General features: G+C 56.3%; 1 protein-coding gene across 1 annotated transcript; it reads right to left on the bottom strand.

The window, feature by feature from the left end:
• Nucleotides 1–408: 408 nt before the first annotated feature.
• On the bottom strand, nucleotides 409–3347 carry CDC6 (cell division cycle 6). The gene has a single exon (XM_085610294.1). It carries the CDS (start codon nucleotides 3117–3119, stop codon nucleotides 1413–1415), a length of 1707 nt encoding a protein of 568 aa, XP_085466420.1. The 5' UTR covers nucleotides 3120–3347; the 3' UTR covers nucleotides 409–1412.
• Nucleotides 3348–13286: the final 9939 nt, after the last annotated feature.

Genomic DNA, 13286 nt, shown 5'->3' with positions numbered 1-13286 from the left:
ACTCTCAGCCATGCAAAAATAGGGGACTAGACACTTGTAGACCCAGGACGAGATCTGAATCCCTTTGACACACTATGACTCCACGCTACACTTCCCTACCTTGGACTACGTCTGTAACACTGAAAGACTTCACCCATCATAACATTGGACACAGCACTCGGTAGCTGAAGGTCTCCATTAGGCACAAATTGGACGTGCTCTGTGGGTATTGAGAAACTCCGTAGGTCTAACCTTCAGTTTCATTTAACTGAAGGTTAGGAATAGTTGCTGCTCTATATGTAGAGAGACCAGTCCACACAGAGAATGTATCCCTCTTTATTTTGCAGGCAGTTCCTTTGTCCGATTATCTTTGGCTGCCAGCTTAAAGTAGACGGAACACGGTACAATAAGCAGAAACATATGCTAAACTCTTCAGACACCAAATATTTATTTAAAAGAATCGATCAAAACAGTTCAAATAATTCCATATATGCCAGAGTAAAATAAACATACCCGTCTAGATTTTCAATAGAAAAGAGCACCTTTAAGATACCAAAAAAATACATTTGCCAAGTTGAAATTGCAAATATAAAAACATGATGAAATACAAATCCCATGAGGACTGACGTACTCTAAAAAATATTCACTGGTTTTGCATCGAATTAAAACAAAAAAAGTGTACAACTGCAAGGTAGCGCCCCCCCCCCCCCCCCCCCCCACCCACCCCACCCCAAAATGGCATTTCATTAAAAGTTTAGGGTTGGATAACAATGCCCTGCCATATAAACACTCATGCAGTTTTGTTACCTAGATCATGTTCGAGGTAGGCCCATTCCTAATAACACTTGAAATTCACAAACACACATGCATTAAACATGCGTTCACAACATGTCTAAGTAACCAATTAAAATTGTACCTTGTAGTAAAAGGGATTTTTTTTAAATATGTTCGCCGCAACACTTGTGCTCCAGGAAGTCAGTGAGCTTAGTCTAAAAATAAAATACAAAATGGCAAGGGCACATAACTAACAAGTTTAACAATTTCCCAAAAACAGCTTGGCGACAATTGTTAGGAATTTGGTAGGAAACGTAAATCCATGAAATAATCATGCATAATTTGAACTAGAGTCAGATATCCATCGTGTTCATCTCTGTAGAGTGACTCCTCAAAAGAAGCAGAAAACATGTGAACTACAAGAGACGAGATTAGGCCAAATGCTCAATATAAGCCAAAGGGCAATTTTCGCCTCAAAGTTTCAATTAAGAAACACTTTATCCAGCCTGCCAACTGTTTTCGCATACAGAGAAACCTAATCCAACAGCAAATAAGGCAGTAGTCTCTGAAAACGAGCACAGAAAAAAAGTCCACCCTATGTAGAATCTGTGTGCAGGGGGTGCCAATAGAAACCCTATAAATAACTGACTTCCAATGGATTATGAAAGTCCGCCTTGTAGAATATTGCCAATCAAAGCTTTGTCTTTCAGAGCATGTTCCACATCTTTCTCTTCTATTTTTAAGCAAATCTTGGTGAGTCTGGCTTCCTTCGATTTCTTCAATCCCAGAATACCCCGGGACTCCAGCAGACTGGAAAGCGACAAGCATTCAGACTGTCCCACCGCAGGGACCTGCTGCTTTCGACAGACCTTTGTGTATTCTTCATGTAACTTGCCTAAGGTCACCTCCTTCACTTTGACCTGTCGGGTCATCATTAACAGGGAGCAGACGAGGAGTTTCTGTTGCAATGGGAAGGAATCGTCTGCACCCCCAGAGTTAGTGGTCATTCGGTCACCATAGACGTCAGAGATCACACGAGAGATGTGGGGCAGACTAACTCGTTTAGGAACCTGAGTCAATTGCACTGCCTTTGTTGGCGATTTGCATTCAGCGAGAGGTTTCAGAAGCGTCTGGCTTCGGACATCCGACTCGACCATCTCAACTGCTCTCCTGCACACGTCCAGCGCTTTGCGAGCATCCCCCGAGACAGCTGAAACTTTCCTGGCGCAAAACTGAATGGCGGCATTGTCGAGCACCTGTTCGCCAGAGACCTGCTTCAGCCTCTCTTGTAAAATGGTGGCGATCTGATCCTTGGTATAAGGTGAGAAGTTGAGCAGTTTTGGTTTGCACTTGGGTCGTGCCTGAAGCCTGGGAAGAATGCGGTCTGTGAGATCCAAGGCGTTAGCAATGCCAACAAGTACAAGTCTTGAGTTGGATAGCCAGGGCCACTCGAACACAGTGTAGAGCACTTCCTGGCCTTTGCTATCAAGCTGATCCATCTCATCTAAGACCAGCAGAACCATTGGTCCTTTTGCAGTCAAGTTCTTCTCTAGTTTACGCACAATGTCTTTGCCAGCCAGCGCATCCGTCCCTTCCTCCGCCAGGCGCTCGGCTATCACACTGAACACACCTTGCGAGTTCCTCAAAGACATGCAGTTAATGAAGACAGTCTTACAAACCGCGAGCTCGCTCTTTGAATCCTGCAAAATTCTTCTGAAGCAGGCAGTCTTTCCCGTGCCAGGAGCCCCGGAAATGTAGAGACTGCCAGACTTCGCACCGCAGACGTGCTCTTTTAAAAAGTGCCGAATGGCATCCGTCTCCCTCTCCCTGGCGAGCAGCCGGTCAGGGACGGCTGTGCTGAAGGCCTGCTTCGCCTGCTGGTAACATGTGCTGTCTTGTTTGAAAAGTTTAGTGCAGACGGCTGACCCCTTTGGACGCAGAGTCTCTTTAGAGCTGCTGGGTGTCTCCCGCCCTTTCCGCAAAGGGGAAAGGGCAGTGGCGTCCTGTCCTTTTCTCACTGGTGACACACAGCCTGCTGCTGCTGCCGCCTGATTCTCATCGAACAGCAACCGTCGTCCTTTGGGGGACAGTGGGGTACTCGGCAGCCCATTCTCCTTCTTGCTTTGTTTCGGTGGCGAGCAGTGCGTGGTAGTCTGGATATTGCACAGGTTTTCATCTCCCAAGCGCTTGCGGGGACTGAGGGGGAGCACTTTCGACTGTGGGGGAAGCGGCGTAGTTAGGATTTTGGCAACTTCTTTGGGTTGCTGAGCCTTGATTTGGGTCCCGCCGGTCTTCCGCTTGGGAAAGGTGATGGTTTTCTGTGAGTTGGTTTCATCACTGACGCCACGGAGTCTGGTGCGGGGCATGGCTGTTCAGATCTCAAAATTGCAGCGAGCGCGGTTCGGCGGTTTTCTCTCTACAGCTTTACTTCTTTCCTCTCGGCTCGCGCCACGCAGACTGCCCGCCTCAAGCCCAGCTTCTCGATAGCGCCAAATCCGTTCACACAAAACTCGCGCGCCAACTGAACCCGCAGCCGCGATTGGCTGCAGTGCCAGCGCGGGAGACTTTCGACATAACCGATAGGCTGACGGGGAAGGACCATCAGCCACTAGATTTATGTGTCTGTGCTGCCTAATAAAGTTTTTTTTAACACACTGGCCTGTTTTTTTTACACAATGCAGGAACATCAGGAGTTAACACGGTACACTCCTCCGTGCTGACGTCATCATGTGACCCGCCCCCCCTAATCTGACGTCTGCAAAAATGCGCGTGATGATGACGCACACTGGACCAGGCTGGAAACACCAAGGCTTTTAAATACACCCGGCCTGGGAATCCAACCATCCTCGTGATCCCGGGCTGCGACTGCAACAGGTGCCACAACTGGGCGTTGATCCTTGACGAAATAAGTAGGGGCTCCGGTGTTGTGTACTATCTGGTATCCCCTTGAGACCGTGTATCCCCTTCTCTTCGGCTGTGTTCGGAGAACAAACTCAGCCCGGGCAGGTTCAGACTGAAGCAGTCGATCTCTGCTCGGGCTGAGTGCGGGGATACACGATTTCACGGGATACCACCAAACAAACTCAGGCTATAAATAACCTGACGTTTCTTTAATCGCGGAGCCACAACTGCACAGGAAGCAAACCAGGAGCAGCAAAAAGAAGGAACATAAATGAACATTAAATGCATGTCGGAGTGAAAGAATGGTATTTTATTATTTTAAAAGAAATGGAATCCGATTGTAAAAAAAAAAAAAACACGAGGAGCGAGAATGACCGAGAAGGGAAACAATGGCAGAGATTAACAAGCATTGGCATAGCCAATAGGTCTCGTCTTTGGGAATTTATAAGTGTTTTGCCATGCAGCACATTATCCTGGGTGCTGCGCTGCCAGGGATTGAAATTATTTAACAAGTTAACTGCCAGCAGTGCTGTCACACTGGAGAACTGACAAGTGTGAACAGCCGTCACACAGTAAAGTGACAGTAATGCTATCTTTCTAGGGACAGTACTGCATGACATGTACAAAATACAGTGAGAAGGAAGGTTACAGCTCTGATATCGCATGGCCAGACTGGGGCACTTCTGGATTTAGGCCCAGATCTCTGTACTGGGGTGAATGTATGACATTGTTCTGCATACTGCCCATCAACTGTTGTTTTTGCATTCTTCACAATAAATGGCTTTCCAACGCCTGTGATCAGTTAGTTCCCCACAAAAAATGGATACCCAAACGAGCTTTTCCCACTGCTCCCTGGTACTCAGAAGAGCTTAGGGTAAAGTAACTGGGTCTGTAAATACACCAAAGGAAATGGCGTAAACATTATGCAGAATCTGATAAGGAAAAGTATAAAACCTGTATTTCTAGCTATAAACAATTACTTCTGGAAGGAAAAAAAGAGTATTTTTCACTACAAATAACTAAGGCTGAATCGAATTCAAAAGAACTTTTAAAAACTATTTCCAAATTATCGAGTCCTAAGAAACAGTGACTCAGAATTCTGCAATAAAATTGCAGACTTTTTAAAACTGAAAATAGAAACTATATTTTCATCTCTTATTGGTTTGATCAACAAAAATCAGACCAATCTCAACATAAAGGAAGCGGGAAGAACAGGCTCCCCTGTGGTGCCACTGGACCATTTTACCTCCTTGGAGAGGTTAGACACAATTAAATTGCTGAACATAATCAAATCTGGTGCCCCTAGCGAACCCTGTCCAGTTTGGATTATTAAGCAAATCCCCGACATAATTGGAACCGCACCTACTCCTTTGCTTAATGCAGTTTTATCATCCGGAATCTTTCCTAAAATATGGAAAAAAAACTTTCGTGCTTCCACTATTGAAGAAACAGTCATTGGATCCCAAGGACCCCAACGACTATCGACCGATCTCTAGGCACCCGCTGCCAGCTAAATTACTGGAAAAAGAAATGAATAGCCAACTCAGTGGTTTTCTTTCATTTAACAACTCCCCGGACCCATCGCAATATGGGTTCAGAGCTTTTCATAGCAGTGAGTTGACTCTACTAAAATCTACGTAGGAAATCAGGGAGGGCGTGGATAGGGGAGGAAATGCTATACTAATCCTATTGGACCTATCCGCAGCCTTTGACACGGTTCACTACAAGGTCTTTTTGAACCAGCTATCTGAAATAGGTGTAAAGGGTTCGGCCTGGAAACTGCTACAATCATTCCTGTCGGATAGGTCACAGACTGTAGACCTAGACGGTATCATCTCAGAACCTTATTCACTTCCGTGTGGGGTGCCACAGGCTCGTCTCTTAGCCTTACGCTTTTCAATATTTATGTGGCACCTCTGGCCGGTATCATCAGGTCGTTTGGTTTCCAGCACACCTCCTACGCTGACGACACACAAATTGTGTTGTCGCTGACGGACGGAGCGGAAAAGGAGGCGGGTGATCGCTTCCATGGCTGCATGGGCTCCATATCAGCCTGGATGTCTTCCAATTGTTTAAAACTAAATTCGGCTAAGACCGAGGTTTTAAAATTTGGCAATAATCCACGGGTGTGGACACCAGAGTGGTGGCCGGAGGATCTGGGCTTGTGTCCAGTATCTTCAAGAAAAACCAAGAATCTTGGTATCGTGGTAGATAATAAACTCACCATGGGGGACCAAGTGAATATGGTGACCTCAGCATGTTTTACGGTCCTCAGAATAATCAAGAAAATTAAGTTCTTACTGACAAAGAGTAACCTTAGGACTGTGGTTACAGCACTCATAATGTTGCGTCTGGACTATTGCAACAGTTTATATCTCAATGTTCCACAAGCATTGGCACAGCCAATAGGTCTCGCCTTTGGGAGCTTATAAGTGTTTAGCCATGCAACAGTTGATGTTGTTGCACCAAGGATATTATGCTGCATAACTAAATATTTATAAGGTCCCAAAAGTGAGACATATTGGCTATGACAATGCTTATTTTTTTGGTGGGAGGGTTTGAGTGTTATATAGAGTTTTATATAGTGCGAACTCGACCCGAAGATATCAGGTATCTGAGCGCTTTACATGAGCATTAGTTGCGTTACAGATGGACACATTCATTTTGTTAGGCACGGGAGATAAGTGATTTGCCCAGAATCATAGGATGTTGAGCTGTTGTTGACGAGACTCTAACCTGGTTCCCCAGCTTCGAGGTCGACTCCTCTAGCCATTAGGCCACATCCTCTCATTGCAGAGAATTGAAAAATAAACCGCGACATGAACAGGTGACCAGCTTATTGATTGTTCAAGAAAGTTTACAGTATGTTTTCCCTGTTCTTGAGGGTCGTGATGAGAGACATTCTACTAATCTCCACATGCGTTACCACCTAGCTCCCAGAGTCCAGATTCTGGGCTCTGTTTCCACTCCTCGGCTTACAGTGGTTAAACTAATGTTCAGGAGCAGTTGTTTGAATTGCTTCAATAGACAATGACAGCTACAGAACAGTGATAGGAACATGGTGTTCCGAAAGCGACATCCTTGCTGCATGTTCTTAGACTGGGAATCGACCGGAAATACCGGTTAGAAGGTCATCGATTAAACTTGTTTATTTCTACTAAAAATACATTTTGTTTCTGTTATTGTAGCCACAATGCTACATATTTTAAACTTTTCTTTTGAGTATCCAGGGGCATAGTATTCAATTGAATATTTTTGTAGATTTTGTGTTGTAAACAAATGTACTTTGTGATTCTATTTCAAGCACCAAAGGATAGGAAGTTACATTTCTTAAGAATGGAGGCTGTTTCTAGCCCATAGTGTTTCTGTATATTAGATTTACAATTTCTGCATCAGCTATGTATGTACACTTTACTGCAAGGGGCTTAGATTAATGGTGGTCTCTGTCTGTACTCCTGAAGCCACAGATTTGAATGTCAGTGATCAGTTGTAGAATTGTTAATTTCCTGGGGTCGATAAAAGGAAAATAATTTTTGGTGAGATTAGAAGCACCTTTGAGTATGAAACATAAATTGAAAGCCTATTTAAAACATTTGAACTGTTCACATTACACTACCGAAAACTGGCCACTAGATGTCAGCATTGCAGTTTTACATGGGAAAGAAATTACCTACGGAGTCCTTTAGTTAATCCAGTAAATGCAACAATTCTTAAAAACAAGCATTGGCCGCGCGGCCATAAATCGCGGCTGTAAGGGTGCCCGCGAGATGGTGCCTGTGCTCGTAAGCCCGCACGCGTAAACGCTCGCTGGTGGCCGGAGAAAGCCTTTTGGTAAGTTTTACTCAGAAGGTGTCCTAATACCGCATGAAACATTTGTGCGCCTACACGGTGTCCCCGATACAATGTTCCTATTACATGCCCACATATCCAGATATATACGCATCACATGGCCGCCAGGTGATACTGAACAACCCACGAGTGCCCTACTTACCAGGCAATACCTAATGGGACATGGAGCGCGACTAACCAAATGGCTCACCCACGGTATTCGCACTGAAACAGCGATCTCCTTGCGACTAGTACGCGACAAGTGGGAAGAAGATGTAGGCCGGGAGTTTACAGTTAAGGAATGGGATACCATAGTGGGATACCCCGGGAAGGTGTCTCGCAATCCTAGATTTAAATTTATCCAATTGATGTTATTACACAGAGCCTATTTAACACCGCGCAGATTGCACACTATGTATCCGGGAGCGAGTGATACCTGCCCGCGCTGTCATGCACCCAATGCGGGATTGATACACATGGTGTGGGATTGCCCCCGACTAAGGTACTACTGGGCGACAGTATGCAAACTACTAGCTGGTGTAACCCCGGTGTGCCATACAGTCACCTTGGAATATTGCATACTGGGATTAGGACTAGGGCTGGGCGGACTTTGCGTAGCAGAATTTTGAAAAAATTTGTGGAAAACGAGAGCTCATCCTGAGTAGGGCTGGGCGGACTTTGCCTAGCGCAACTGCGCACTATTCTGAAGAAAATTGTGGAAAACGAGCGCACAACCTCATGGACTGTGTGCCCGGGACGGGTCCCTCGTGCTTGGGCAGGCTCCCCGACCTCCCCAGCCTGGCTGTGTTGAGAAGCAGGGACCGGCCCCAAGCCTCCTGATTTTTGGTCAGGGCCTGGGATCCCACGTCCTGCGGCCTGCCAAGTGTCCATCTGCCCGGGACAAGGGACCCTGGTGCAGAGCCCCGGAGCCCTGCAAGGGCAGGCGGGAGCCCTACCGCTATGGCTCGGTGTGGGCAGCTGGGAGTCCTTCCGGTCCCGGCCATCTGGTCGCACCTTTCCCTCGGCCATCTGGTCGCGCGCAATGCTTTCCAATGGGGCGACCAGATGGCCGGGCCGGCCTGGAAGTCCCGATGAGGATCCATTCGCCTCGCGGATCCCAGCCAGGGCTCCAGGAGGCCGGGCGCGTCCGCGCCTAGGGTCCCCTCCGTCACTCGGAGCGCGAGGGTTACAAGAAAGGTGGGTAGCCTTCCTCCGGATTAGTAGGGGCAGGGTATGCCGGGACACCCCTCCTGGGGATTGCGGTTCTCAGGCGGGGACCAGATGGGCCAAGCCCGGACGACACTTCCCCGGGGCGTCGGGTGCTTCCTCCTCCAGCCCGCGGCGAGGCAAAGTGCCCAGGACGGGCTCCATGGGTCTCCCGGGCGTCCCCCGAGGCCTGCAGCCCCAAAGCCCTGCAGACCCTGGAGCCCTTCAGCACGGAGCCCTGGAGCCCTGCAGGCCCGGAACCCTAGCAGGCCCAGGGCCCTGCAGCCCCGGAGCCCTGCAGGCCCGGAGCCCTGCAGCCCCGGAGCCCTGCAGGCCCAGAGCCCTGCAGCCCCGGAGCCCTGCAGCCCCGGAGCCCTGCAGGCCCGGAGCCCTGCAGCCCCGGAGCCCTGCAGGCCCAGAGCCCTGCAGCCCCGGAGCCCTGCAGCCCCGGAGCCCTGCAGGCCCGGAGCCCTGCAGGCCCAGAGCCCTGCAGCCCCGGAGCCCTGCAGCCCCGGAGCCCTGCAGCCCCGGAGCCCTGCAGCCACGGAGCCCTGCGTGGGCAGGCGGGAACCCTACCGCTATGGCTCGGGCAGACGGGAGCCCTTTCAGTTGCCGGCCACCTGGTCGCGCCTTTCCCCTCGGCCATCTGGTCGCGCGCAATGCTTTCCAATGGGGCGACCAGATGGCCGGGCCGGCCTGGAAGTCCCGATGAGGGTCCATTCGCCTCCCGGATCCCAGCCAGGGCTCCGGGAGGCTGGGCGCGTCCGCGCCTAGGGTCCCCTCCGTCACTTGCAGCGCGCGGGTTACAAGAAAGGGGGGTATCCTTCCTCCGGATTATTAGGGGCAGGGTATGCCGGAACACCCATGCTGGGGCTGTGTGGTTCATTGCCGGGGACCAGATGGGCTACGCCCGGGCAACATCCTCCCAGGCCTCCGGGGCTTCCCTCCTCCGGGCCGCGGCATGGCAAAGTGCCCAGGGACGGGCTCCACGGGTCCCGGGCAGTCCTCCCCCGGGCGCCCAGGCCCCGAGAGCTCCGGTGGACCTCCCCGTGCCCGAGGCCAACCCGGGAAGCAGAGTCCCCCCCGAGCCCTTGGTGTGAGGGTGGGCAGGCGGGAGCCCTACCGCTATGGCTCGGGCAGACGGGAGCCCTTTCAGTTGCCGGCCATCCGGTCGCTCCTTTCCCCTCGGCCATCTGGTCGCGCGCAATGCTTTCCAATGGGGCGACCAGATGGCCGGGCCGGCCTGGAAGTCCCGATGAGGGTCCATTCGCCTCCCGGATCCCAGCCAGGGCTCCAGGAGGCCGGGCGCGTCCGCGCCTAGGGTCCCCTCCGTCACTCGCAGCGCGCGGGTTACAAGAAAGGAGGGTATCCTTCCTCCGGATTAGTAGGGGCAGGGTATGCCGAAACACCCATGCCGGGGCTGTGCGGTTCATTGCCGGGGACCAGATGGGCTACGCCCGGGCAACATCCTCCCAGGTCCCCGGGGCTTCCCTCCTCTGGGCCGCGGCATGGCAAAGTGCCCAGGGACGGGCTCCACGGGTCCCGGGCAGTCCTCCCCCGGGTACGCCCAGGCCCCGAGAGCTCCGGTGGTCCTCCCCGTGCCTGAGGCCCAGCCGGGAAGCAGAGTCCCCACCCCGAGCCCCTGGTGGGTGGGCAGGCGGGAGTCCTTTGAGTTGCCGGCCACCCGGTGGCGCCTTTCCCCTCGGCCATCTGGTCGCGCGCAATGCTTTCCAATGGGGCGACCAGATGGCAGGGCCAGGCCTGGAAGTCCCGATGAGGGTCCATTTGCCTCTCGGATCCCAGCCGGGGCTCCAGGAGGCCGGGTGCGTTCGCCCCTAGGGTCCCCTCCGTCACTCGGAGCGCGCGGGTTTCAAGAACGGGGGGTAGCCTTCCTCCGGATTACTAGGGACAGGGTACTCTGGGACCCCTCTCGGTCCTCAGCCGGCAACTGGGTCCTGCCGTGTGGCAGGGTGGCCGGAGGGCCTTCCCCTGCGCCTGTGGGCCCGGGAGCCCCGGCTGGGTCCAGGGGCCCCGCCAGGCCCCGGGTCGGGGTCTCTGGCCCCGGGCGCCGTCCCCCGGCACCGCCAAAGGCCCGGGACGGGGTTCCGTTGTGGCCGGGGTGCCTCCCGTGGCTGGATTGGGTTCAGGAGCTCCGGCCGGGCCCCGGGGAGGGCGGCCTCCTTGCCCCGGTCTCCGTCCCGGGTCCTGCCGCGTGGCAGGGTGCCCGGGGAGGGGTCCGGAGGGCCCGGGGAGGCTTCCCCTGTGCCTGCGGTCCCCGGAGCCCCGGCTGGGTCCAGGGGCCCGGCTGGGCCCCGGGTCGGGGTCTCCGGCCCCGGGCGCCGTCCCCCGGCCTGCGGCACTGCCAAAGGCCCGGGACGGGGTTCCGTTGCGGCCGGTCTCCGTCCCGGGTCCTGCCGTGTGGCAGGGTGCCCGGGGAGGGGTCCGGAGGGCCCAGGGAGGCTTCCCCTGCGCCTGCGGTCCCCGGAGCCCCGGCTGGGTCCAGGGGCCCGGCCGGGCCCGGGGTCGGGGTCTCCGGCCCTGGGCGCCGTCCCCCGGCCTGCGGCACTGCCAAAGGCCCGGGACGGGGTTCCGTTGTGGCCGGGGAGCCTCCCCTCGCTGTATTGGGTTCAGGAGCTCCGGCCGGGCCCCTGGGGGCCCCGGGGAGGGCGGCCTCCCCGCCCCGGGCTCCGTCCTGGGTCCTGCCGCGTGGCAGGGTGCCCGGGGCGGTGTCTGGAGGGCCCGGGGAGGCTTCCCCATCGCCTGCTTTCCCGGGAGCCCCGGCTGGGTCCAGGGGCCCGGCCGGGCCCCGGGTCGTGGTCTCCGTCCCCGGGCCCCGTCCCCCGGCCTGCGGCACTGCCAAAGGCCCGGGACGGGGTTCCGTCGTGGCCGGGGAGCCTCCCCTCGCTCGCCTGGTTTCAGGAGCTCCGGCCGGGCCCCTGGGGGCCCCGGGGAGGGCGGCCTCCCCGCCCCGGGCTCCGTCCTGGGTCCTGCCGCGTGGCAGGGTGCCCGGGGCGGTGTCCGGAGGGCCCGGGGAGGCTTCCCCATCGCCTGCGGTCCCGGGAGCCCCGGCTGGGTCCAGGGGCCCGGTCGGGCCCCGGGTCGTGGTCTCCGTCCCCGGGCCCCGTCCCCCGGCCTGCGGCACTGCCAAAGGCCCGGGACGGGGTTCCGTCGTGGCCGGGGAGCCTCCCCTCGCTCGCCTGGGTTCAGGAGCTCCGGCCGGGCCCCTGGGGGCCCCGGGGAGGGCGGCCTCCCCGCCCCGGGCTCCGTCCTGGGTCCTGCCGCGTGGCAGGGTGCCCGGGGCGGTGTCCGGAGGGCCCGGGGAGGCTTCCCCATCGCCTGCGGTCCCGGGAGCCCCGGCTGGGTCCAGGGGCCCGGTCGGGCCCCGGGTCGTGGTCTCCGTCCCCGGGCCCCGTCCCCCGGCCTGCGGCACTGCCAAAGGCCCGGGACGGGGTTCCGTCGTGGCCGGGGAGCCTCCCCTCGCTCGCCTGGGTTCAGGAGCTCCGGCCGGGCCCCTGGGGGCCCCGGGGAGGGCGGCCTCCCCGCCCCGGGCTCCGTCCTGGGTCCTGCCGCGTGGCAGGGTGCCCGGGGCGCGGTCTGGAGGGCCCGGGGAGGCTTCCCTTGCGCCTGCGGTCCCCGGAGCCCCGGCTGTTTCCAGGGGCCCGGCCGGGCCCCGGGTCGGGGTCTCCGGCCCCGGGCCCTGTCCCCCGGCCTGCGGCACTGCCAAAGGCCCGGGACGGGGTTCCGTTGTGGCCGGGGAGCCTCCCCTCGCTGTATTGGGTTCAGGAGCTCCGGCCGGGCCCCTGGGGGCCCCGGGGAGGGCGGCCTCCCCGCCCCGGGCTCCGTCCCGGGTCCTGCCGCGCGGCAGGGTGCCCGGGGCGCGGTCCGTAGGGCCCGGGGAAGCCTCCCCTTCCCTTTTGCCTTTCCCCTCGGCCATCTGGTCGCGCCTGTCCCCTCGGCCATCTGGTCGCGCACGTCCCTTCGGCCATCTGGTCGCGCAGGCCCCTTCGGCCATCTGGTCGCGCCCAATGCTTTGCTATGGGGCGACCAGATGGCCGAGCTCGCCTGGAAGTCTCGATGAGGGTCCATTTGCCTCCCGGATCCCAGCGAGGGCTCCAGGAGGTCGGGTACATTCGCGCCGTGGGTCCCCTCTGTCACCTCGTGCGCACGGATTACAAGAAAGGGGGGTAATTTTCCTCCGGATTACTAGGGAGAGGGTCAGTCAGACCAAAGTGATGTTTGGCGATACTGAATCAGGGGAAGGCAGACCCGGGGCACGCCCGCCGGGGCCCCCAGGGGCCCGGGTACGCTCCTGCCTCTCAGCCCCTTCCCGATGGTCCTTTCTCTCCGAGTTTTCTGGGTCAGAGCCCCGTGAGGTCCGTGGATCCCGAGACGGGGGAAGGCAGCAGCTGGGCCTGCCCGAAGCGGGGCCCCCAGGGGCCCGGGTGCGCACACCTGCCTCCCGGCCCCCTTCCCGACGGGTCTTTTTCTCCGAGTTTGCTGGGTCAGAGCTCCGTGAGGTCCGGCGATCCCGAGAGGGGGGAAGGCAGACCCGGGGCCCGCCCGCCGGGGCCCCCAGGGGCCCGGGTACGCTCCTGCCT

The sequence above is a fragment of the Triturus cristatus genome, chromosome 6 (genome assembly GCF_964204655.1).
Source record: "Triturus cristatus chromosome 6, aTriCri1.1, whole genome shotgun sequence".
NCBI classification, from domain to species: domain Eukaryota; kingdom Metazoa; phylum Chordata; class Amphibia; order Caudata; family Salamandridae; genus Triturus; species Triturus cristatus.
The sequence above is the reverse complement of the archived record's forward strand: the minus strand, read 5'-3'. Positions and strand labels throughout refer to the sequence as shown.

Coding starts and splice junctions, on each gene's coding strand:
- CDC6 (XM_085610294.1), bottom strand. CDS start 3,119: ATGCCCCGCACCAGACTCCGTGGCGTCAGTGATGAAACCAACTCACAG.